Here is a 26,561-nt window from a genome sequence, read left to right as displayed (position 1 = left end):
TAACCTTCCCCTAAGGTATTCCCATCTGTCAGCAGCACTTAATTTGGAATAACATGGAACTTGAAGATGATTATTGCTTGAATGATTACAAGTGAGTGTAACTGCGTATCAGATATCTTATAGACACTCAGAATTATGACTCCATATACCAGTGTTTTTCTTCTGAATCCTTGAATCATGTCTCTTCTTCTTCTGAATAGTTTTTATCCCTACATTTTAGTGTAAATCCTGAACTTTAAGATGTGTTGGCTCAGTACCGTGCTACCTGATCTTTGTCCTCTGATTCTTTGTTTTATTATTATTCACGCCAAGCTACTTACCCCTGCCGTTTTAGACTTCCTCTTCTTATCTTGCCTTCTTTGCTCCTTTCTTTGAATATTGACTCATTCCCATCTGGCTACCTTCCTTTTCTTTCCATTTTCACAAGAGTACTGGGTAAGAGAGTATTGCTCTTCACCAAGTCTTTCATTTTTCTTAGGTCCTCCTAATGCGATACTAAGTGACACTGTGTGCATCAGTGATTGTAGATACACCATCAGACCTTTTGTCTTTCTCCCTTCTCTCACATAGTTCTTCATTCTTTCCTTAAAAAAAAGGGTCAGAGGCCATGTGGAATAGCTGGGAGTACACTGGGAGTTGGGAGATCTTGTAGATTTGTTATTCTTCTATTGTTTTATTTTATTAAATAGATCTGATATTTCTAACACTTTGGGTCTTGAACAAGCTTCTTTTCTTCTTAGGGCCTGACATGTGAAATGAAGAGGCTAAACCACAGAGGTCCTTTTCATACTTTTATTAATGTCATATTTAAGGCTTATGAGAACTTCTTCATGTTTTCATTATTTATGCAAGTAAATAAGTTAACATTTTATATTTATGCACATTGCTGTATCTTTTTTTTTATCTTTTAGAGAGTAGGCACTATGATAAACCAGCACATAATTATGTGTATATTTAACACTGAATGTATTTTGATGATTGTGGTTTATTTTTGTGTTAATTATCCACAGCATTTCAGAAGGTTGTACCTTGAAGCTGGTTTTGGCTATGCGTGGTGGACCTATAAATACTAGAAGAGGTAGGCATATGTTAAAATTATGTATATTAAAGCAATTTGACAATAATAATCTTCAAGCCAGGTGGTGTTTTTATAGCCTCAGGTTTTATTCAGGTTCTCTTTCTGCTATTAGGTCTTAGAAGAACCTCGTTGTTTCTCTCAGCATTGTTCTTTTTTTATTTTATTTTTTAAGATTTTATTTTATTTTTATTGAAGTATAGTTGATTTACAATGTTGTGTTAGTTTCAGATTTACAGCAAAGTGATTCAGTTATACATATATATGAATATATATATTTATTTAAGTTTTTTTTCCCTTATAGGTTATTACAAAATATTGAGTATAGTTCCCTGTGCTATATAGTAGGTCCTTCAGCATTGTTTTTTGTTTTGTTTTGTTTTGTTTTTTTGCGGTACGCGGACCTCTCACTGTTGTGGCCTCTCCCGTTGCGGAGCGCAGGCGTCAGCGGCCATGGCTCACGGACCCAGCCGCTCTGCGGCATGTGGGATCTTCCCGGACCGGGGCACGAACCTGTGTCCCTTGCATCGGCAGGCGGACTCTCAACCACTGTGCCACCAGGGAAGCCGTAGCATTGTTTTTTAAAGCCTAAATGAGGGGCAGGAGCCCATATTCCAGAAAATCTCATGATTCCTGATTCAGTCCAAAGAGATTTAAATATAAACCTCACCAGGATAGGGAAGGGCAGTGGGATGGCGTAGTACAAGTATTACGTTGTTATCATTGTGTTTAGGTTCATTTTACTGGTCTTGTTGCTTTTTTAATCCACTGAGTCTTCAACTCCTGGGGTAATGATTGCTGTAGGAAATTCCAAAGATACCTCTTAGCCTGGTTTGTGATGCATTTGGGTTTTATAGATATTATCATAGTCCTGTTGAAGCCTTTTTTTCAGAATGTGGGTGGTCTCTGAGAGAGACATTCAGCAAACACATTTTGAACATCTACTAGATGTTCAGTGCAGTATTTCATGGGAAAAGAAGTTCCTGCTTCATCACAGTATCCACAATAAACATGTGAAGAATTGATGTTACTTCAAGCAGCTGTAAGTGCTATAGAGGGAATAGGGTAGCATGACAGTGTCTGTGGAAGTAGGGTGGTAGGAGGACAATTGTGGAAGAGCCCTTGGAGATGATGATGTGAGCAGAGACTTGATTAACAAGAAAGTTCTAAGCATGGGAAGAACCGGGAGTGTTCACGTTTGTCCCTGATTCAGGTATATCAGATGGATCCCCACAAAGTAGAGGCATGCTTAGATTTCTGAGTAGTCCTGCTCTGTGGGCCTCGTTTGGAGGAAGGCCTTTGTATTTGTTTGATCCTTCACTAACCAGAAAATTGAATGTTGAGTACTGATTCCACTCATGGCTTATACTTCTTCCACAAATCAGATTTCATCTCCATGCTTCATAATTTTGATTAGAAAATAGGGTTATCACCATCTATTTCCTAGCTATTTCAAGAGGATTTTGTGAGATATGTTACTTTGGCTGTTGAACTGTTTTGGATAAGTTAGAAAAAAACAAAGATAATAATGTTAGAGCTGATTAACTAGATTCATAATATCAGGGACTTTCTATTAGTTGGACCTATGAAATCGTCCCATGTAACATTAAATGATGTTTATAGTAGCCATTCTGAGGGTAGTAGAAGAACCCTAATGTGTTTACTGAGCCGTTATAAGATGCTAATTTAATGACATGTGAATTCCATTGTATTATATTTTTCAAAGTTTGTTATTTGTGTATAGTATTGTCTTTAAACAGAATGTTTTATCAGGCACCTACTTTTCTTACTAGGACTAAAAATATGTTTATGAGGATAAGTACACAGATTCTGAGTTAAAAATACATGTATTTTTTTAACTTAAAACAAAATGAAAGTGGAAGACATCATTACCCTTCGGTAGTTGAAGCTTCGTAATACTTTTTTCCCTACAACTTCCTGTGCCTTGTTTGTAAATTGAAGAATCAGTACCTAGAACTTGTCTTTTTTTTATGTTTTAGACTAAGTTCTTAATAATTTTGCCTTTATTGAATCAACTTTTAAAATGAAAATGTAGCTGTTGTCTACCTTACATCATTGAAAACTTTGTGAAAAAGAACAACTGTACCCAGATCTAGAAATTCTCCATAATGTATTTCAGAAACCTTATTTTTTAGCTATTGGGTTGGTCAAGAAGTTCGTTTCACAGAAAAATCCAAATGAACTTTTTGGCCAACCCAATATTTAGTCTTACTTGAAAATTATGGTTTAGAAAATATCTTTATTGTGTGAACTCCAGTAATATTTAGCTTTTAAATTTGTTTTTGAATTAACCATTATCAAAACAACATGGAAAATACTTTCCTGGGAATTCCCTGGTGGTCCAGTATTTAGGACTCTGCACTTTGACTGCAGCAGGCACAAGTTCCATCCCTGGCCAGGGAACTAAGATCCCGCAAGCTGTGTGGCGTGGCCAAAAAGAAAATTTAAAAAATGCTTTCCTTTCTAAAATTAAATTTTATCCTAAACTATATACATAATGTTTTATACCTGATGAAATCTAAATGATTTTTCTATTATGAAAAGGAATGTGCATACATACACATAGGTGCATACACATATTCAATGCCAGTGCCTCCCTAAGTAAGGCACTTGGTTTAAACAAGACTTTCATGTGGCTTTAGTAATGGTGGTAGCATAGTTTTTGTTTCTTATTAATGTAATTTGGAAAATGTAGCATAAACTTAAAATGGCAAGAGCCTGTTTAAAAAATGTCCTTTAATACTTACACATCTTGTGCCTATGAAAGAGTCTATCGAAACATCCAACTATTTTTGTAAAACAAGGTCAATCTTATTATGTTTCTGAAGTTTTTGTGTTTTAGTAGTGATGGAATTGAAGTTAGGATATGGGAACATCTTCAATGTTTTACCTCATGACTTTCAGAGTTTAATATTTATTATTGCTGTAACTTTTTGACAGGTTCAGATAACAGTTCAGCACTGTTATTCTGTTAATAAGTAAGCTACTTGAATGAAAGTTATAGAGTCTGAGAAATTGTTGCGTCTTTTAAGAAGAACAAATGTTTCTGCAGCTTGACATGAAAACGTCTTTGGGAGCGAACATTTTTTCCCTCAGCCATTGCTTAGACTCCCCGATCTGAGGTTCAGGGGCATTTAGAACATTCAGGCTGTGAGCTAGCAGTCTCTTGAGGCTTGTCCCCACCACAGGAGCGGAATCTGTCTGTGGCTGCTATGGATGAGAGTGGGTTGAGCTGATGGCTGTGCAGTGTCATTCAAACCTGACGACAGTGCCAGGCCGCTAGAGCCACGTGCTCTGACTAGACACACAGGTACATACCAGGACAAGTGGGGTCCTGGGAGGATGCTTTCAAGAAACAACATACTGATCATTACACACATAGCAGTTTTAGCACACTAAGGGACCCCCTTGTGTTCTGGGTTACCGTGTACTTTTAATTACCTATCTTCACGTTAAGAAACAATTCTAAGAAGAATCAGCCTTTATATAAAACCAGAAAGAAAAAAAGGGATTCACTTCTAATTTCTAACATATGTTCCCCAATTGTGTGTGTGTTTGTTTTTTTAATCTAAAGTAAGTGGAATTTACATTGCTTTTTAATTATTGATTGTTGGAACCAATATTGGAAAATATAGGGAGTGGAAGGTGTAAAGTGAAAACAGTTATAGATAATTATGTCATACAATCAACAAATATACTCTCCAGTGACACAGGAAAAACCTCATGTATTTGGTTAAACCCTGTCTTTGTACATAACAACATAATCATTTCATTTCTTTCATATTAATACAACATAGAAAATGCTATATTAACTATGAAAAGACCAGAAACTTATTTGAAGAATGTAATATATATGTATTGTATGCATAGGATTGTTGTTCAAATTCAGCACCTTATATCCTGACAGTGTACCAAGATGCATTAAACTTGATATAAATTGAAAGCTTGTTTATCAGTTTTTCCATTTGTCGTTCCTATGGAAGATCCACTTAGGGAGATGGCTGAGTACATGGATTCCAGTCGAGATGAGGTCTGGGAGAAGACCTCCTGCAACAAACAAGTTACATTTCTGGTATACCGAGAAGGAGATCAGTTGAATTTCTTTCGTGTAGTAGACAGGGGAGATGGCACTTTAACACCATTATCTGAATCTTTAAGGTAAATAGATTTTCATTTGCATGTCTCACTTAGAAAAGGAGAACATTGTATGATACACCCATAAACCTTATGTTTACCTTGTGTTGTCAAAATAATCTTATTATATTCACAAGACTAACTAAATTTTATTCATTCTCCCCTTTTCCCCCACCCCACCTCAAGTATATAATTCTGAAATTTTCCTTCGTATGATTGATATGAGTAATTTCTAAAACTGAAATTTCTGGGCTTCCCTGGTGGCGCAGTGGTTGAGAGTCCGCCTGCCGATGCAGGGGACACGGGTTCGTGCCCCGGTCCGGGAGGATCCCACGTGCCGCGGAGCGGCTGGGCCCGTGAGCCATGGCCGCTGAGCCTGCGCATACGGAGCCTGTGCTCTGCAACGGGAGGGGCCACAACAGTGAGAGGCCCGCGTATAGCAAAAAAAAAAAAATAAAATAAATAAAAATAAAAATAAAACTGAAATTTCTTTATGGAGTAGGATTTTTCGTAAAAAATATTTATTTTTGTCACTTTATGAAAGTCTAAGATGCTTACTAGATTATAGAGTCTTGTTACAATAGTGTGTTATTATACAACTGTGGCATAATAGAAAGGGTTAAGCCTAAAGTTGCTCTTTTTTTCCAAAATTTAACTCTGCTGCTTAAAGATGGATAAATCTCTTTACTTCTCTAGTCTTGGTTTCCTACTGTATAAAAGGAGGAGGGGAAATTCCCTGGTGGTCCAGTGGTTAGGACTCCGCACTCTCACTGCCAAGGGCCTGGATTCAGTCCCTGGTCGAGGAACTAAGATCCCACAAGCTGCACAGTGAGGCCCCCCCCCAAATAAATAAATAAAAAATAACAAAACATATAATCCTTAAAAGAAAAGAGGAAGAGGAGTTGTTATATTCTAAAATCAGAAGGAAACAACTTAAAGGTACCTTGCTAGGCAATAGAACACTTAGTAAATTGGACAAGGTAACCTTCAAGTTTCTGTGCCCTCTGCCTTACTATGATTCTTTACCTCCTTTCACTTTAAAACATTTACTAAAAATTTACTGAACTTTTATAGTCAATCTTTACACTAGGCACTAGGTTATAAAGATTATATTCCCTCCCTTCATGGAGCATGCAATCTGCTATAAATAGTATCTATAATATAATTTTGGCAGTTGTTATAAAAAGGCATCAACATCTCTGGAAAAGCAGATAAGAAGGCCTTCATTTTGCCTGAAAGGCGGGGAGTTAGGGACAACCTCTGAGAAAAAGTGACCTTAAAAGAGGAGTAGGACAGGCAGACAAAGGAAGGAAAGGTATTACGGGTAACTAAATTTAATTCCACAGCATAAAAACCTAGTTGCAATACCGTTCATACAAAAAATAACTTGTAGTCTGGAAATCAGTTTCTATGAGCTGGGAGTCTAGGCACGGTTTAGCCAGGTGCTCTGCTCAGGTTCCCACAAAGCTGCAGTCAAGGTGTTGGCAAAGTTTCACTCTTACCTGGAGGCTTGATTGGGGAAGAGAATCTACTTTTGAGCTCATTCACTTTGCTGGCATAATTCATTTCCTGACAGTCATATGACTGAGGGCCCTGGTTCTTTTACTGGCTATTGGGTAGAAGCTTCCCTCAGTTCTCTTTTGATTAACTCAAAATAAACTGATTTGGGGCCTAAATTACATCTAAAAATCCCTTTACTTTTGCCATATTCTGTTGGATAGAAGCAAGTCATAGGTCATGCACAAACTCAAGGCTAGGAGAGTATACAGGGAGTGAGCACCAGGAATTGGGAATCCTGGGGATTCCTTTAGGATTCTGCCTCACCTCAGAGTGTTATGTGGAAGAGAGATTATACTCATTCTTTGGGGCCAGAGAGCAGATGTGACAAATGGGCGTTGACTGTTGACTCTACGTGTCAGGCTCTGGTTAGCATTGCTAACATGCCTTAAACATATGGGCTAAAAGTAGAGAAGAGGGACCAGTGAGGGCTGCAGCTTTAATCCAGGGTCTCTCACTTAGACCATGAGTAGAATTTCTTTATACCAGTCTCTCCATGTACTAACTAGCTGTTGTTTTGGTTTTCTTCCTTAGGAAATCCTCTTTTGGCTCTCCTGTCCTAAAGGAGAAAATCTAAGCTCCGTAGCTTAGCATGGAATGCCCTTCAAAACCTGTTATCGTCATTTTTACAGGCCTCTTTAATTATGCCATTTTTTTGTACATCTTTTTTCCTTTGCTTAAAACATCATTTACTCCTTTTACCCCAGTTTTTCCCCAGTCAACTTCTATTTGTGTTTAAGACATAATCCAAATGTTGTTATGGATTTCAGTTAAAATTGTATTATTATTGTTCCTCTTAAGATATTTTTTATTTTTCTTTTCCTTTCTATTCACTTACCAGAATTGGAGAAGGGATAGGGTGGATGAGGAAGCAGAGCAGAAAACCTTTTCTGGTCATACCTTATCTTGCCTATTCTAAGAGAGGCTTTCTTACTCCACAATAGAGGGCAGCAAACTTTTTCTGTAAAGGGCCAGATAGTAACTATTTTAGGGTTTCCAGGCCAAGAGATAAAACTAAGGTTACCATGTAAGTACTTACATAACAAGAGAAAACAAATTTTCACAAAATTTTTACAGACAAAATTCAAAATAGAAGAAGAATTGTGTGTGTGTGTGTGTGCACGTGCGTGTGTGTGTAATTCAGGTCTACTGATGAGAAGAATGGAATTCTTTTGTGTGGGAGTAACAGTTTAGTTAAGGTGTTGAAAGCTAGTGTTGCCTATCAAATTTGCAGAATCAGTTGTAAAAGTTCATTTGTTAATATTGATCTGAAATGAGATTTTATGTACTTTATCTTTGAAAATTTCATTGCACACAGATAGGTACTTGCCAAATAATGATAGCAGTCCATGAACATATGATTTTAATTGAGCGTATTCATCACTTGGAAGGCATTTATAGAATTCTGTTAGAGTCTTCCCTTGCTGTTTGCCTTTAGCATTTCATTATGTTGCAGATCAGTCACTTCCAATTGAACATAGGTGGAGCTTCTCAATTGCACATTTAAATAGATTTTGAAATACACAGATTTCCTTTAACTTGCAGTGAGGTATGAAAATGCTGCTGGGAGTGTAATTTGAGTTTGGAAAGTATGTCTGCTGCAAATTTGTGTGGGAATGGAGATCTCGCTTTGTTTTTAACTTTTGAAAGCATGATATTACATGTGATTCCAAGTAATGCTAGTTGTCAGTATGACATTACTGCAGTGTAAGTTTCTCATGTAAGTACTGTTTTGCCTTGTAATTTCTGGTGGAATTCACTAAGGAACATTATCAAGTACACAGCACAAACTAATTTCCAAAGGCATTCTGCATTGGATATTAGCGGTTGTGAGTGGTTCTTCTCATTCAGAAAAATTGTGCCAGCCCTGAGCTGAAAAAAATCACAATAAAGCTGCTACTGCCAAGCCATTGAACTAATGGTTAAGTCCATGAGACAAATGAAGTCTACCACTGACACTGTTAGTTCAGTAATACATGATAGATTGAAATATTTACTGCAGGATTACCTGCTGATGAATAACACAGTGAGTAACCATAGGTTTTAAACACCTTACATTTCATTAGCTTTGTAAATTTGTCCAAAAAGCTTGTTTTTTCTGTTCCACACATATTTTTGCTCCATCACTCGTAGATTTTTTTTTTGTTTTTTCTTTTTTTTGCGGTACACGGGCCTCTCACTGTTGTGGCCTCTCCCGTTGCGGAGCACAGGCTCCGGACGCGCAGGCTCAGCGGCCATGGCTCACGGGCCCAGCCGCTCCGTGGCATGTGGGATCTTCCTGGACTGGGGCACGAACCTGCGTTCCCTGAATCGGCAGGCGGACTCTCAACTACTGCGCCACCAGGCAAGCCCCCCACTTGTAGATTTTACTTCAAGTTGTACTGTTAGTGTTTTAGAAATTTCTTTGAAAATATTCTTAAATGTAGTTGTTTCATGCAGACAATACATGGGGGCTAGTTCTTCAGTCACTTCAAATTTGGTTTTGATACCCTGAATAAGCAAAAACAACTGAATAGTATCTAGTTTATCTTGACTCGTCAAGAGCCAAGGAAAATGACTCCAAATCATTTGCCTGATTTTTTAATTAACGATTGATGTTGCTTCCAGTGTTTTCAACTTTTCTAGAAATTGTTCTTGCCAAAGAAGTAGTCTTTAAACAAGTTTATTTTCTTTGGATACATTTTTTCAACTGCTGTGATCAAAAATGGCTTAATTAATTCACAATTAGTAAACATTTCCTTGTTTGGCTAGTAAATAAGCCACTCGGAAACTTCTTTTGGTTGCACTCTCATTTTCATTTATTTTTGTGAAGAAATTATACTGTGATGAGATGTTCCATTTTAAATTTTCTGCTTTTTCTGACCATTGCTTTCCTGCAGGTTGGGAATGTTGTGATGAGTCCTTAGTCTGATAATGTCCAAATATGTAGTTTTTCTTTAGCATAGCTATAGTGTCATTGTATAATAAACATCATATTTTGCTATTTAGTTGATAGCAAAATGATCCACTCTCTACTGCGTCTTAAAACTGCAGCATTTGAAGTCTACTCTTCTCTTCATTTTGACATGTTGGGTACATACTGGTAATAAAATGTCATTGTACAGTGATACACATGGTAATCAAAGTGTTGTTGATTATGACTGTGCCACTGTGATTTATAGTGTGCTAAACCACAGTACAAAGCAATGAGAGAGCCACATACAATTTCTTTTGCATCTATTCAACTCTGCCATTGTAGTGTAAGAGCAGTATGCAGTGCATGCAATATGTAATCAAGTGAGTGTGGCTGTGTTCCAGCAAAACTTTATTGGACACAAATGTGAATTTCACATAATTTTCACATTATGAAATATTATTATTTTGATTTTTTCAACTATCTAAAAGTGTGAAAACCATTCTTAGCTTGTGGGCCAATCAAAAATAAGTGGTGGGGGCTTCCCTGGTGGCACAGTGGTTAAGAACCCGCCTGCCAATGCAGGGGACACGGGTTCAAGCCCTGGTCTGGGAAGATTCCACATGCTGTGGAGCAGCTAAGCCCATGCGCCACAACTACTGAGCCTGCGCTCTAGAGCCACAGCTACTGAGCCCGTGAGCCACAACTACTGAAGCACGTACGCCCAGAGCCCGTGCTCTGCAACAAGAGAAGCCACCGCAACGAGAAGCCCGCGCACCACAATGAAGAGTAGCCCCCGCTCGCTACAACTAGAGAAAGCTTGTGCGCAGCAACAAAGACCCTACGCAGCCAAAAATAAATAAATAAAATAAATAAATTTATTAAGGAAAAAAAAGTGGTGGACTGAATTTGACCTTGGTCATAGTTTGCTGACTCTTGCTCTAAGAAGAAACAGAATTATTTGATTCATTCTGATACAAAATCTAATATCAGTCATCATTTTTAGTCTCAAATCTTTTTAGTTAATTGTGCTACCTTACTTCTTTTTTAAGTGGGAAGAAATAAAAGGAGGCATTGCAACACTTAATTAAATGGTAACTTATCTGTGAAAGTCACGTAAGGGAGTTGGCTTCAGGGTGAATAATATTCTTGTTGGAAAAAATATTACATTTGCCCATCTCTTATTCTTTAATCCTATTATTAGGTTAAAAGATGTAGAAAAAGTTAAATATAGCATTCAAGAAAATATTTAGAATATTTAAAAATAAAGAAAGATATTCTTGGATTAAGTTTATAAATTACTGTGTTATCCTGGTCTAGTTACATTTTTCCATTTAGAAAAAAATTGGGATTGGCTTCTAACTGATCTCATGAATCTATGCTTTGTGAGAGGAAACAGAATAATGTGGTATTTTGAAAAAATTAGGTGAATTTTTTCTAAACATATATATTTTTTATGTTTATTTATTTATTTATTTGGTTGCACTGAGTCTTAGTTGCGGCATGCGAACTCTTAGTTGTGGCATGCATGTGGGATTTAGTTCCCTGACCAGTGATTGAACCTGGGCCCCCTGCATTGGGAGCGCCGTCTTAACCACTGTGCCACCAGGGAAGTCCCCAAATTAGGTGAATTTAAAAATGTTTTTTTATCCTCTAAAATGCAGCCCATGAAATATTTATCATGATTGTACTTTTTAACGTACAAATACACACACACACACACACACACACACGTCTCTATGGGAAAATAGTAAAGGACCAGTTTTTTATGACAGGAAGGTTGAGTCAGAAACCTCTTTTAGTATTCGATATGGATAAATTTAAAATGCCACAGGACATAACAGAGAAGTAGTTAAAGTATTACAAGGTGACCAAGAATAGAATATACTTGAGTCATTCCTTCCAACTCCATGGGTGAACTGGCAGAAATCTTCACCTCAACCTTCCTTTTCAGGTATAGTTAAGTTCAGGATGAGAGCCTTCACATACTATAAATTCTGTTAATTAATTTGGATACATAAGTATGACGCAGTAAGGTCTATTGTTTGGTGCCTGGGGAAGCAACAGGAAGTAGTATAAAGAATAGACTTTGGAACCAGACAGAGGATTTGAATCTTAGGTGCACCATTTACTAGCTCTCTGGTCTTGAACAAAATCATTTAACCTCTCTCAACTGCAGGTTCCTCATTTATAAAATGGGATATAATATCATCTTATGTAGTTTTTGTGAGGATTAGAAATAATATGCGGAAAGTGCCTGGCAGAGTAGGCATTCAGTAAATGGTAGCAGTGTCAATTTAGTGTTGTGTCCATTGTGTCAATTTTCATATTATACTAGGCATCTATAATAGATCGAAATGTTAGTCACAAGTCAAACACTAGGGACTGAATTGGCTATGGAGACCAATTTCCGCCATTCTTCCTCCTGATACCTGTGGCTGCTGTGCAATGTAATTAACCCATGATTTCAGAATGTCACCAGTTTCACCGTGTAAAGTTTAGGAATGGGGCTATCCACTCTCTACCTTACCTTTGTGTGGTGGTAGTATGTCCTTCAGAAGTGTTACGGAATATGCCCTTTAAGGTTATCTTAAATTGTTTCCATTTCTTACAACCATATAGAACAGGAAATCATATTAATTCTTATACTACTTTAGCATAGATACAGTAAATTGGGCACGGTGACTAGTGCACATGCTTCTTATGCTCAATTTAAAATTTCAGTCATTCTTCAAATATGCTGAGCTTGTGTACCATTTTAATTTTCCCATTACTGAAAAAGCTGAATGAAATTTTAGTTATGTTTGTGTTCAGTTCAGCAAACATTTGTTAAATGTGTGCCAAGCATTGTGCCAGGTGCTAAGACTAGGAAGATGAACAAAGCCTAATATATATATTTTTAAATTTATTTTTGGCTGTGTTAGGTCTTCGTTGCTGCCTGCGGGCTTTCTCTAGTTGCGGTGAGCAGGGGCTACTCTTCACTGCGGTGCACAGGCTTCTCATTGCGGTGGCTTCTCTTGTTGTGGAGCATGGGCTCTAGGAGCACGGGCTTCAGTAGTTGTGGCACGCAGGCTCGGTAGTTGTGGCACACAGGCTTATCTGCTCTGCAGCATGTGGGATCTTCCCAGATCAGGAATCAAACCTGTGTCCCCTGCATTGGCAGGCGGATTCTTAACCACTGAGCCATCAGGGATGTCCCAAGCCTAATGTTAATATCTGCTTTCAACTTGCTTACATATGGGGGAGTAAGGGGGAAAGATAGACATATAAGAATAAATATGAGGATAGTGTGATAGTGCCATTATATTATGGCATTATATTGTGGCATTATGTAGTCAAAGAGAAGGGGCTCCAAATAATAAATATGTTAAGTTATGAATAAATGTTATTGTGATTGATCAGTAGTTGGAATGTTTTACATGTTTAATAATTTGTGTCATGACTTGACCAAGGTGTCTTTTATTTTTTTTTATTTTATTTTATTTTTTTTTTGCGGTAGGCGGGCCTCTCATTGTTGTGGCCTCTCCCCTTGCAGAGCACAGGCTCCGTATGCGCAGGCTCAGCAGCCATGGCTCACGGGCCTAGCCGCTCTGCGGCATGTGGGATCTTCCCAGACCGGGGCACGAACCCGTGTCCCCTGCATCGGCAGGCGGACTCTCAACCACTGCGCCACCAGGGAAGCCCCCCAAGGTGTCTTTTTTCATTTTAAAATCTGTGCTATTCTGTCTGGTTACATTTCCAAACATAAAAGATCTTCACTTATGGTATACTGACTTCAGAAAAGCTCAGCTGTACTAGATTTTCAGTAATGCTAGATCATGATATTTATCCCCATTTACTTTTTTTCTCATAGGAAATATATTTTTGAAATACATTTGCCTTGAATTTACATTGACAAGATGGATTTATTGTTTTATCATTAGCAACATCTATAGTTTATATTGCATTTAAAATATTTTTAGTTATTGGGCAGGTATAAGGTGCATTTCAATAGTAATTATTATTTTCTTTGCAGTGGTGGTTCTGTGTATAATTTGCATACTGATGAAGATGAGAAAATTGAGCCTTCTCCTTCTGGGAAACAGATAGTTGAAAATTCAATAACTATGAATAAGATGAAACTGCTGAAGGCTAAGATGGAGAACATGAATCTCAGCAAAAAGGTGAAGCTTGGCCAGGTCTTTCTCTAGTATATCCTTGCAGGGCTCACAGCATTGAGTCTGTTGGTAATTGTGGAAAAAAGAAGATTTATAAACTATTATTCATTTCAAGTTTCTGGCCTCAGTTATTTATTGAGATATTAAATGTGGTGAATTGATTTTTTTAGGCCAGCAATGTATTTAATGTGATAATGCTGCACTCAAAATAATTCATGATTTAAAAAAATTTCATAGTTCTAGAGCTAAGAAAGATAATAAAAGATAGCCTAACCTTAATTTTGCAATAGTTACTTTTTAAAATGCTGTTAACATTTACTTATTATGGATATCTCCACTACCTGGATGTTGATAAGGAATGTTTAGCTTTACTAGCTTTACTTTTCAAAGTAATTGAATGAATTCTGTCCAATAGTGAATGAGAGTTGCAGTTTTCATGCATTCTTACCAGTATTTGATATGGTCCTTCTTTTTTATTTTTGTCGTTCTGGTTGGTGTGTAGTGGCATTACATTATGGTTTTTTTTAAATAAATAAATAAATAAAAATTTTAATTTTTGGCTGCGTTGGGTCTTCGTTGTTGCACGTGGGTTTTCTCTAGTTGTGGCGAGCGGGGGCTACTCATCGTTGAGGTGTGCGGGCTTCTTGTTGCGTGGCTTCTCTTGTTGCGGGGCACGGGCTCTAGAGCGCAGGCTCAGTAGTTGTGGCACACGGGCTTAGTTGCTCTGCAGCACATGGGATATTCCTGGACCAGGGCTCCAACCAGTGTCCCCTGCGTTGGTAGGCAGATTCTTAACCACTGCGCCACCAGGGAAGCCCTACATTATGGTTTTAATTTGCATTTCTCTGATCAGTGAAGTTGAGCACCTTTCAGTTATTTATTGGGTATTTGGATATCCTTTTTTGTAAAATGCCTTTTCAGATCTTTGGCCCATTTTTAAAATTCGGTTGTATGTGTTTTGCTTATTGACTTTTTTGGAGATCTTTAATATTCTGGATATAAGTTTTTTGTCATATATATGTATCACCACTCTATTATTTTGCTTTTCACTCCATTAATAACTTTTTCTTTATTGAAATGTAATATGTGCATAAAATAAAATTCACAAGTCTTTAATAGAGCCTGATGAATTTTTACATTTCTATACAGTCATGTAGGTATAACTCAAATTAAAATAGGTATAACTCAAAATTAAAATTTCTCTCCAGATTTCCTTGTAACCTTTCCCATCAATACCTGCCTCTTCCTACTCCCAGAAATAACTACTGTTCTTACATGTGTCACCATGCATAAGTTTTTACTGTTCTTGAACTTTGTATAAATTATATCATATATAATACACCTTTTTTTGGTCTGGTTTCTTTTGCTCAGCATAATACTTTTGCAGTTCATCCATGTTGTTGCATGTATCATTTCATTCTCTTTTACTGCTGTGTACTAATCCATTGTATGACTATACAGGCATACCTTGGAGATATTGCAGATTCAGTTCCAGACCACCACAGTAAAGTGAATATCACAATAAGTGAGTCACATGAATTTTTTTGGTTTCCCAGTGCATATAAAATTTATGTTTACACTATACTGTAGTCTGTTAAGTGTGCAATAGCACTATGTCTAAAAAACAATGTACATACCTTAATTAAAAATACTTTATTGCTAAAAAATGTTAACCATAATCTGAGCCTTCCGTGAGTTGTAGTAGTAACATCAAAGATCACTGATCACGGATCACCATAGCAAATATAATAATAATGAAAAAGTCTGAAGTGTTGCAAGAACTACCAAAATGTGATCCAGAGACCCAAAGTGAGCAAATGCTGTTGGAAAAATGGCATCAATATAGACTTGCTCAACACAGGGTTGCAACAAACTTTCAATCTGTAAAAAATGCGGTTATCTGCAAAGTGCAATAAAATGAGGTATGCCTGTACTTCGTTTCTTCCTTCTTCTTTTGACATTTAGCTTGTTTCTAGTTTTTGGCTTTCATCAACAAAGCTGCTTTGAACATTCTTATACATGACTTTGGTGGACCCATGCACTCTTTTCTTTGGGGCATATAGCTAGGAATAGACTTGTAGAGTCATAGGGTAGGTATATACGTAGCTTTAGTTGTTTTGCTAAACAGTTTTGTGAAGTGTCTGAACCAGTTTACACTCCCATCAGAAACAGGAGAGTTCCCATTTGTGTCACATCCTCACCAACACTTGACATTGTGAATCTTTTTTATTTTATCCATTCTGGTGGATGTGTAGTGGTTTTAATTTACATTTCTCTGATGGAGAATAATGTTAAGCTTTTCATATGCTTATTCGCCATTAAGATATTGTCTTTTGTACCAACAGTCTTTATATCATGTGAATCACACTGTCTAAATACATCCGTTTTTTTTAAGATACTGACTTTTGTCCAGTGCTTGTTCAAATATTTTGCTCATTTTTTAAATTGGGTTGTCTGCCTTTTGCTTACTGATTTGAAGGAATTTTTATATACTATGGATACAAGTTCTTTGACAGATACATGATTTATAGATATTCTAACAGCTGCTATTTCACTTTCTTATTTTTTTAATGAATAAATATTCTTTATTTTAATATATTTTAGCTTAATAGTTTTCCTTTTATGATTACTAGTTTTTATAAACTTTTAATGAAGTTTTTTCCTACCACAGGGTTTTGAAGACATGCTCCTGTGTTTTTTTATCCAAAAGCTGTATGATTTTTCCTTTCTCATTTAGATTTATAATCCATCTTAAAAAAAAAAAAAACCTCACAACTTTAAAAAACATATATAATGTAAAGTAGGATGAAGACAAGTTTTTTCCAGATGGAGTACAGTTGACCTAACTCTATTAAAAATAAAATCCTTTCCCCACAATCTTAAATGTTTATGTACCTAATAACAGAACATCAAAATGCATGAAGCAAAAGCTACAAAGAGAAATAGATAAATTCATAGTTATATTAGATTTCTAATATAACTCGCATTGTCAAAAATTGATAGGAAAGATAGACAGAAAATCAGAAAGGATATAAGAAGACTCGATCAACTGTAAACCTATTTGTCCCTATTGACGTTTAAAGAAAGCTCCACCTAACAATAGCAGAATATACATTTCTTTTTAAGTGCACCCAGAGCATTTACTAAGATAAACTGTATTGTATGCTATCAAACAAGTCCCAATAAATTTTAAAAGAGTCAAATCATACAAAAAATGCTCTCTTCATAGTATGAGTGTGTTTTGTGTTTGGTAATTGCAATCATTGTTGCTTTTGTTGTCATCATCCATTTACAATGCTTGGTGTCAGTTTATCTCTTCTAAAAATAAAATACAGTGTGTGTGTGTGAAAAAAAATGCTCTCTTATTACAATGGATAAAATTAAGAGTCAACAAAGATATCTGGAAAATCTAATATTTTGGAAATAACACACTTCTAAGTAACTGATGGGTCAAAGAAGAAATCCAAAGGGAAATTAAAAAGTATTTTACACTGAATAAAATTATTCTGATAATGTGGTGAATTTATTTTTTTTAAATATGAAATCAGTCTTAGAATGAACCACTCTTGGTTGTGGTGAATTTTCCTTTTTATATCTTTAGATTAAATTTCCTAATATTTTATTTAGGATTTTTGTTCATCAGAGAAATTGGTCTTTAATTTTCCTTTCTTTTCCAACATACAGCAAGGTTGAAAGAATTTTACAGTGAACACCCGTTTAGCCACCACCCAGATTCTATAATTAACATTACAAAATTTTTAATTATAGTAAAATAAATATAACAAAATTTACCATCTTAATAATTTTTAAGTGTACATACAGTTCAGTAGTGTTAAGTACATTCACACTGTTGAGCAACCAATCTCCAGACTTTTTCATCTTGCAAATGGAAACTCTATACTCATTAAACAACTCCCTATTTCTCTACTCCCCAAGCCCCTGGCAACCACAATTCTGCTCTCTGTTTTCTATGAATTTGACTTTGTTGAACCTCATATGAGTGAAATCCTACAGTATTTGTCTTTTTGTGACTTATTTCACTTAGCAATGTCCTCCAGGTTCATCCATGTTGTAGCTTATGTCACAATTTCAATACTTTTTAAGGTTGAGTAAATATGTATATACAACATTTTACTTAACCATGCATCTGTCAATGGAGACATGTGTTGCTTACACCTTTTAGCTATTGTGAATAAAGCTGTTATGAACAAGGGTATGCAAATATCTCTTTGAGACCTCACTTTAAATTCTTTCAGAAATTTACCCAGAATTTTAAGATCATATGGTAATTCTATTTTTAATTTTGGGAGGAACTGCCATACTGTTTTCCATAGCTTCCAATTTCTTCATATCCTCACCAATACTTGTTTTTTTTTTAATAGTAGTCATCCTAATGGACATGAGGTCGTAGTTGTAGTTTTGATTTACAGTTTCCTAATAATTAGTGATGTTGAGCATCTTTTCATGTTCTAGTTGGCCATTTGTATATCTTCTTTAGAGAAATATCCATTCAAGTGTTTTGCCCATTTTTGAATCAGGTTATTGTTTTTGTTGTTGAGGTTTAAGAATTCTTTATATATTCTGGATATTAGCCCTTTATGATATATATGATTTGAAAATATTTTCTCTTATTCTGTGTGTTGCCTCTTTACTCTGATGGTAGTATCCTTTGATACACAGAAGCTTTAAATTTTGATGTAGTCCAGTTTATTTGTTTTCTCTTCTGTTGCCCCTGCTTTTGATGTCATATCCAAGAAACCATTGCCAAATCCAATGTCATGAAGCTTTTCTTCCTGTTTTCTTCTAAGAATTTTATAGTTTTAGGTCTCCGATACATTTTTAAGTTAATTTTTGTATATGGTGCAAGGTAAGGGTCCAACTTCGTTCTTTTGTATGAAGATATCCAATTTTCCCAACTCCATTTGTTGAAGAAATTGTTCTTTCCCCATTGAGTGGTCTTGGCATCTTGTTGAAAGTCATTTGACCATATATGTGAGGGTTTATTTCTGGGCTCTCTGTTGTAGTCCATTGGTCAATATGTTTGTCTTTATGTCAGTACCACACCATTTTGATTAGTGTGGTACTGACATAAAGACAGTACCACACCAACTTTGTAATAAGCTTTGCAATAAGTTTTAGCTTTGCAATAAGTTTTGAAATCAGGAAGTGTGAGACCTGCAACTTTGTTCTTATGTGTCAATATTATTTTGAGTATTTGGGGTCCCTTGAGATCACTTACGAATTTTAGGATGGATTATTCTATTTCTGCAAAAATGCTATTGGAATTTTCACAAGGATTACATTAAATCTTTATATCAGTGTGACTCATGGCTTAGTTAGAAGCGAACCTCTAGTTTACAAATGTGGAATATTAGGTACCTTTTTTAAAGATATAAATTTGTTTATTTATTTATTTTTGGCTGCGTTCGGTCTTCATTGCTGCCCGCAGGCTTTCTCTAGTTGTGGCGAGCTGGGGTTACTCTTCACTGTGCCACGCGGGCTTCTCATTCCGGTGGCTTCTCTTGTTGCAGAGCACAGGCTCTAGACGTGCGGGCTTCAGTAGTTGTGGCATGTGGGCTCGGTAGTTGTGGCTCTTGGGCTCTAGAGCACAGGCTCTGTAGCTGTGGTACATGGGCTTAGTTGTTCCGTGGCATGTGGGATCTTCCCAGAACAGGGCTTGAACCTGTGTCCCCTACATTGGCAGGCAGATTCTTAACCACTGCGCCACCAGGGAAGTCCCATTATGTACCTTTTTATTACTGATTTGTAGTTTAATATCACTGTGGTCAGGGAACATACTCTAAATGATTTCAAGCCTTTGAAATTAGTTGAGGTTTGATTTGTGACTAAGCATATTAATAAATGCCACTTATACACTTGGAAAGACTGTGTAATCTGTCCATATATATAGTGTTCTGTATATATCAATTAGATAAGTTATTTGTGTTGTTCTGGTCTTCTTATTTTTGTGTGTGTCTGTTTTCCATCAGTTATTGAGAGAAGTGTATTAAAAATCTCCCTTTCTGGTAGTAGATTTGTGTGTTTCTCCTTTTAAGATGTTTATTTTTGCTTTATGTATTTTGAAACTCTGTCAAACTAGATCAAATGATCTAGTACAGATTTTATGATATCCAAGGAATTGTGATATCTTTCCTGTAGTTTATATTATTATAAAAATTATTATCATTATAAAAACGTTTTTCTTTATGTCTTGTAATGCACTTGTCTTATTAGTATAAGCTACTTTGTTATTAGTATAGCTGAGCTAGCTTTATTTTGGTTTATGTTTCTATTATATATCTTTCCACTCTGTTACTTTCACTCAAGTTCCTATATTCAAGAATTGTCTCTTGTAGTCAGTACATGGTTAGTTTTATTAGTTTTTAATCTAAACTGACAAGCTTAAGATTTTCATCTATTACATTTAGTGTAATTACCGATACATGTGGATTTTTATCATCTTACTATTTATTTTCTATTTAACCACCTGTTTTATGTTTCTTTTTCTCTCCTTTTTTGTCCTTTTTTAGATTAGTCTATTTTTTGTTATTCAGTTTTTATCCTCTACTACTTTGTTAGCTATTTACTATTATACTAGCTTTGTCAAGTGGTTACTCTAGAGATTATTTGTACATTCTTGACTACTTATAGTCTAATAAAAATGATTTTTACCACTTTGCTTTTAATGCCAGAATCTTAGAACACTAACTCCATTTATACATCCAAACACCTTTTGTGTCATTGTCATGCATTTTAATTTTACATATATTTTGAGCCCCTCAAATTGTTTTATATTGCTAATATTATTTATATTTATCCACATATTTACCTTTTCTGTTGCTCTTTTTCTTTCCTGCGATTACTTGCTTCCTTTAAAGATTATTTACCTCCCATCTGAATCTTTTAGTGTTTCTTTTAATTTAGGGCTCCTGGCAATTAAGTCTCTTAGATTTTTTCTGAACACTTATTTTACCTTTTTTACTTTGAAAAATGTTCAGTCCTTCAGAAATGTTATACCCGTGAACAACCATGAAAATTTTACCTAGATTCACCAGTTAGCATTTTTCCACATTTGTTTTCTTTCCCTATTTCTTTTACCTGATCCATTTGGGAGTTAGTTGCAGATATCGTAACATTTCCCCCTAAATATTTAATTCAGTATATAACTCCTAAGAACAGAGCCTTCTCCTACATAACCACAATATAGTTATCACACACATAATTTATCATTGATACACATTACTTCATCCATATTCACATTTCTCCATGTCTCAATAATGTATTTGATAACATTTTGTTTTATTTTGATTTTTCTTTCTGTTTTCAATCTGGGATCCAATCAAGAATCATGCATTGTTGTATTTAGTTGTAATGCTTTCTTAGTCTGCTTTTATACAGAACTATTTCTTAGCCTTTTTTGGACATTCATGTCAGATATTTTTGAAGTGTAGGCCAATTTTGTAGAATATCCTCAGTTTGAGTTTGTCTTATTGCTTCATCATGATTAGATGCAGGTCAAACATTTTTGGCAGGATATTATGGAGATGACATATTCTTTTCAGTTCAGCTCATCAGGGAGAACTTAATGTCAATTTGTAGTATTTTCATTAATTTTTAAAAGAAATTTTGCATTTTTAGTTGATAGTTCCCTTTTTATCCAAGAGTAGTTTGAGTTTGAAAAACTCCTGGCGAGAGAGGCTTTTTAATTTTTTTAAATTTCTCTTTTTATTGCATAGAAATCAGAGAATGTTATTTCCATATCTGCTTAATAGAATTTGATTATTTGTGATCTAATATCACTCTTTATGACTCTCCTGTGTATACTTAAGAAAATGGCTCATTCTCTGTTATCAGGGTAAAAATTTGATATCTGTCTGTAAGATTTGACGTTATTAAATCGTCCTCTATTTCCTTATTTTTTTGTCAGCTTGCTCTCTCTTAGAATGAGAATAGTGATACGTGAAAGTCTGTAATTATTAGTGGGTTTCTGTGTGTTTTTCTTTTCATCTCCCATAGTTTTTGCTTTAAGAAGGTGGTTGTGTGATTTAGTGCATAAATATTAATAACTGTTGTATTTTCATTATACTGCTAATTCTAGATGTTATAAAATGTTTCATCTCTGACCTTCAGCTTGAATTTTCCTTGCCTGATATCAGGCCCATAACCCTTGATATCTTATTGTTTTAATTTGCTTTGTGTACTCTTTCTCATATCTTTTTTTTATTAACTTCTGATTTACTTTGTTTTAGGAAGATGTTTTATATACAGCATAGAGTTGTTTTTTGCTTTGTGAACCAATTTGAAATTTTAAAAAATATATCACTTAATTACATTCACATTTATTGGTATGACTTTTATATTTGGTCTTTTTTTAAAATTAATTAATTTATTTATTTACTTATGGCTGTGTCGGGTCTTCGTTGCTATGTGTGGGCTTTCTCTAGTTGCAGCAAGTGGGTGCGAGCTACTCTTTGTTGCAGTACGTGGGCTTCTCATTGTGGTGACTTCTCTTGTGGAGCACGGGCTCTAGGTGTGTGGGCTTCAGTAGTTGTGGCACGTGGGCTCAGTAGTTGTGGCACGTGGGCTCTAGAGCACAGGCTCAGTAGTTGTGGCTCACGGGCTTAGCTGCTCTGAGTCATGTGGGATCTTCCCGGGCCGGGGCTCAAACCCATGTCCCCTGCATTGGCAGGCAGATTCTTAACCACTGAGCCACCAGGGAAGTCCCTATATTTTGTCCTTAATATCTTATTATTTTGTTATATTTACAGTTTCTTTATGGTCTGTTTTGTGTGTGTAGGGGTATGTGAGTGTGTTGAGTGTGTGCTTTTTGGTACTTCAGAAGGCTTTTATTTTTTGTTCTATTGTTTAACTTTATAGTAATATCTTTTATCATGTCCTTATTCTGCCTTTTCCATACTTAATTGTCTTCTCTTTTTAAAAGATATCTTTTGACTCCTACCTATTAAGTTATAATCAATGAACTTATTTTACTTTCTCTCATCTTTCTTCTTCCATTTTTAATATTTGCATTATTTCTGCTTTTTAAGATAGTATAACATTTACAAATCATTTTTCTAATCTTGTCCCCACTCTTAGTTTTAGGTCTTTAATTAAATATATTACATGCTTACTATCAGTCTTTTTACTGAAGTTTACCCACGCTTCTTCTTCTTCTTCTTATTTTTTTGGCGGTACGCGGGCCTCTCACTGTTGTGGCCTCTCCCGTTGCGGAGCACAGGCTCCGGGAGCACAGGCTCTGGAAATGCAGGCTCAGCGGCCATGGCTCACGAGCCTAGCCGCTCCGTGGCATGTGGGATCTTCCCGGACCAGGGCACGAACCCGTGTCCCCTGCATCGGCAGGCGGACTCTCAACCACTGCGCCACCAGGGAAGCCCATAGCTAAGATTTATTATGGCAAAAAGAGGGAACAAAGCAAAATCAGCAAAGGGAAAAGGTGCATGGGTGAAGTCCAGAGGAAACCAGGCACAGGCTTTCCCAGTGAAGTATCATAAGATATGCCTAATTACTCTGTCAGTGAGTTGTCAGCGCGTGTGGAATGTTGTCTACCAGGGAAGCTCATTAAAGATTCTTTGCCCAGGGGTTTTATTAGGAGCTTTCCATGGAAGCACCCTCTGCCTAGCATGTACCAAAATTCCAGACTCCCAGAAGGAAAGTTGATGTTCAGCATAAACCATATTGCTTGCACAAGCAGTTTAGGCCCAGTGAGCCACGCTTATGCGTTATGGTAGCAGGAACCTTCTTGAAATACAAGTTCCTAGAAGCCAGCCAAGGGCCAGCCTTGCAAGCAAATCTTTTCAAGGATAGCAGTTTAGGTCTGTTAACTCTTTTTTGCAATAGCTACCTAGCCAAATACTTTACTCATCTTACTAGGAAAAGTTGTTGGGGATCTAAAATAGGTCAACAATGTCATACCTAATATAATCAGTTTTCTTCTCTGCAAAACTCTGACAAACAATTAATAGTGATGAAAAATAAAATTATTTCTCTATAACATTCTCAGAAAATTATACTCAATGAAGGAAGATAGCACAATTCTTCTCAGTCATAAGCTTAAGATTTTAATCTTTTTAAACATTTTAGATTGAGGTAATCCAAATGTCAGTATGTTAACAGAAATAACCTTTTCTTCCTTCATTAATTTTTGTTAATGAGCAGAGAAAATGACCATGTAAAGAATTATATATTCCCTCTTTTCTTTTAGCCTAAGAAAGCTGTCAAGGTAAAACCTCATCCACCTGTAGTTCCTCGACCTTCCAGTAGTTCCACCGCAGCTGCTCGCCACAGATTGTTAAGGGTTCTCCCCAACATTGGGCAGTCTTGTTTACCTTCTCCTGGGAACACATATCTGCCTGACTTGGCCAGCAATGCCATTTCAAGTTTGGCAGCTCTGCCCCCTGCTGATAGATCCATATCATCTATCGCTAGTGATTTTCTTAAGGAAGACGATAACTGGGAGAGTAACACACAGTCTCATTCCAATAGTGGCTTCAAACTACCACCTCAGATACCCGCTATGGAGTTTGAAAATGACAAAGAGCTTGCTGATTCTATTCTCCATCTTGGATCATCCCTACCTAGGCAGACAAAAAACTTTTCAGGAAATTTGTCATCTAATAATGAGGATGACACTGTTTTATCTCCAACTTCAGAAGAGTGTGTAACTGAAGAATCGCTTCTACCTGAAGTGGGTTCGTTTGCTTCCTTTACCGAAGGAATTGCTGATGAACAGAGCAGTGGCTTAGAAGGCACACGGAAGGTAAATCCAGAATTCTCACTCACTAATGGTGATAAAGGGTTGAAAGCCACAGAGCAGCATCTTAAATATGTTGCAAGAGTGTCGAGTGGTGAATCAGTAGAAACTACAGTTCTCGACCACCGTGAATTAAGTCCTCACAAGAATAGACTCTTATCACCTCTTCACTGTTCTGCACCAATGTCACTACATAACTCTCTGGTGAAACCACAGAGACAGTCCAAATGTTTTGAGTCTGGGAACCTCCAGCCTTCTGCTTCACAAAATGTGCTTCGGTCGCTGGACATTGGAAATATAACTGATTCTTCTTTCTCTAGGACTCCTTGCTTTCGAGCTGTTAAAGTCGATTCACCTGGGAAAAGATCTGATATTATTTCTAAAGTTGAGGCTCGGGATATCACAGAAATGGCTAACAAGGCATCCAAAGAGCCTGTTGGTTGTGTAAATAATATAGGTTTTCTTGCTTCGCTGGCCCGGAGCGCAAGCAGAGACAGCTTGCAGAGCACACGTGGGGCAGGCAGGCTTCGAACCTCTGGAATTGGGCTGTTTACAAACCTACAGCATTTTCAGGAAGAAAGCCTTAGGAAAAGTTCTCCCCAGTTAGAACCTACAGAATTTTTTTTAGTAAGTATTTGCCTTTCAATATGTTCTACTAGTTATCCATGTAGTGATTCAACATATAGTTTGTTTTTTGTTTACACATTAAATAAAGAGGCCTAAGGTTGAATTCTTTTCATAACTTTCTCTTAAAATGTTTATCTAGTTTGTAGAAAATTTTTTTGACAGTTGAATTTTAAATAATGTTTTGGTCCTAAACTGAGAACTGTAATTTGAAAGTAGCTTTGTGTAAACAGTTTATCATGTGTTTTTAAATACTAAATATTTTTATTAATGTTTTTCCTCAATAAGAACTTTTATTTGAGCCATCGAATTTTACTTTCTTATAGATAAAGAGTAAGTACAATATTGATGGATGGGACAATCAGGTTCCAAGTTAATTTAATTAAAAACAGATTAAATAATTTTAAATGAAAGCTCAGCAGCATTTTTATAATAAAATATAATTATTTCATGTTTGGTGATCTTTCCTTCTATTTTCCATTAACTCACCTCTATAGATGTTTTGTGTTTTAATTGTAGTCTGCCCGTGGTATTGGAATGAATGGAAATAATACAGCAGCAGGGAAAAGAGTAGGTAAGCAACAGATAATTTTGAAAACAATATAAGGCTAATAATCATAGCATTATGCATACTATGAATTTGAATTTTCAAAGAGAAATGAGAACATTCTCTGTGGTATGTACAGAGTAAACTTTCCCTAAACTTTGTTCCACTTAAGAAAATGATTATGAGAACTGACTGTAGGACATATTTGAAGAATCAAATAAAAATTGAAATTGAGGTCTCTGTTGTCTGGGAAAAGATATGGTCTATGTGAAAAGCTAAGATGCATGAAAAATTAACATGTAGTTCACAATCCTCCTAGTCCCTCGCCACTCTAGAGCCATACTGGGTGCTGGATGGGTTTTGAGGAAATACCCTAGAAAGGTGTTTCTTAAAGTCATGGTCCAATATCAAGGACAGTAGTAAGAGCTCCATTTGATGAACTGTTTTTTTCTGGATGAAAGAAAGGGACAGTCTCTTTGACTAGCCCTTTCCAAGGCATAGTAGCAGAAATGACTATATTCTTAGCACTCACTTCTACCAATAACACCTTAAAGGTGCACTGGCCAGCCATTATTTCCTAAGAAGCCATTACTATCATCATTTTTTGTGTTTTAATACCCAGACTAGAGATGGGAACTCTAACAAAGATGTACCACCTTTGTAGCCCCAAAGTTCTAAAGAATACATTATATATTATGGTTGCCATGTTACTTTCATATCTTTAAAGAGATACCTAGGGTTTGTTTCCACTACTGTATAAGGCCCAAGGTTCTAAAGTCTTA

The 26,561-nt window shown here is 36.2% G+C and overlaps 1 protein-coding gene across 1 annotated transcript in view; it reads left to right on the top strand.

Moving 5' to 3' along the window:
• ZFAND4 (zinc finger AN1-type containing 4) overlaps nt 1-26,561 on the top strand; it is a 69,064-nt gene that overhangs the window by 36,193 nt on the left and 6,310 nt on the right. The window contains exons 3-8 of the mRNA XM_081242632.1: nt 16-91; nt 1,011-1,078; nt 5,080-5,254; nt 13,696-13,843; nt 24,060-25,235; nt 25,752-25,806. Coding sequence (XP_081098758.1) covers nt 16-91; nt 1,011-1,078; nt 5,080-5,254; nt 13,696-13,843; nt 24,060-25,235; nt 25,752-25,806 — 1,698 coding nt within the window. The remainder of the gene's footprint in view (nt 1-15; nt 92-1,010; nt 1,079-5,079; nt 5,255-13,695; nt 13,844-24,059; nt 25,236-25,751; nt 25,807-26,561) is intronic.

The sequence above is a fragment of the Mesoplodon bidens genome (assembly GCF_964165515.1).
Source record: "Mesoplodon bidens genome assembly, chromosome: 1".
NCBI lineage: Eukaryota > Metazoa > Chordata > Mammalia > Artiodactyla > Ziphiidae > Mesoplodon > Mesoplodon bidens.
This window is presented reverse-complemented; position numbering and strand designations above follow the sequence as displayed.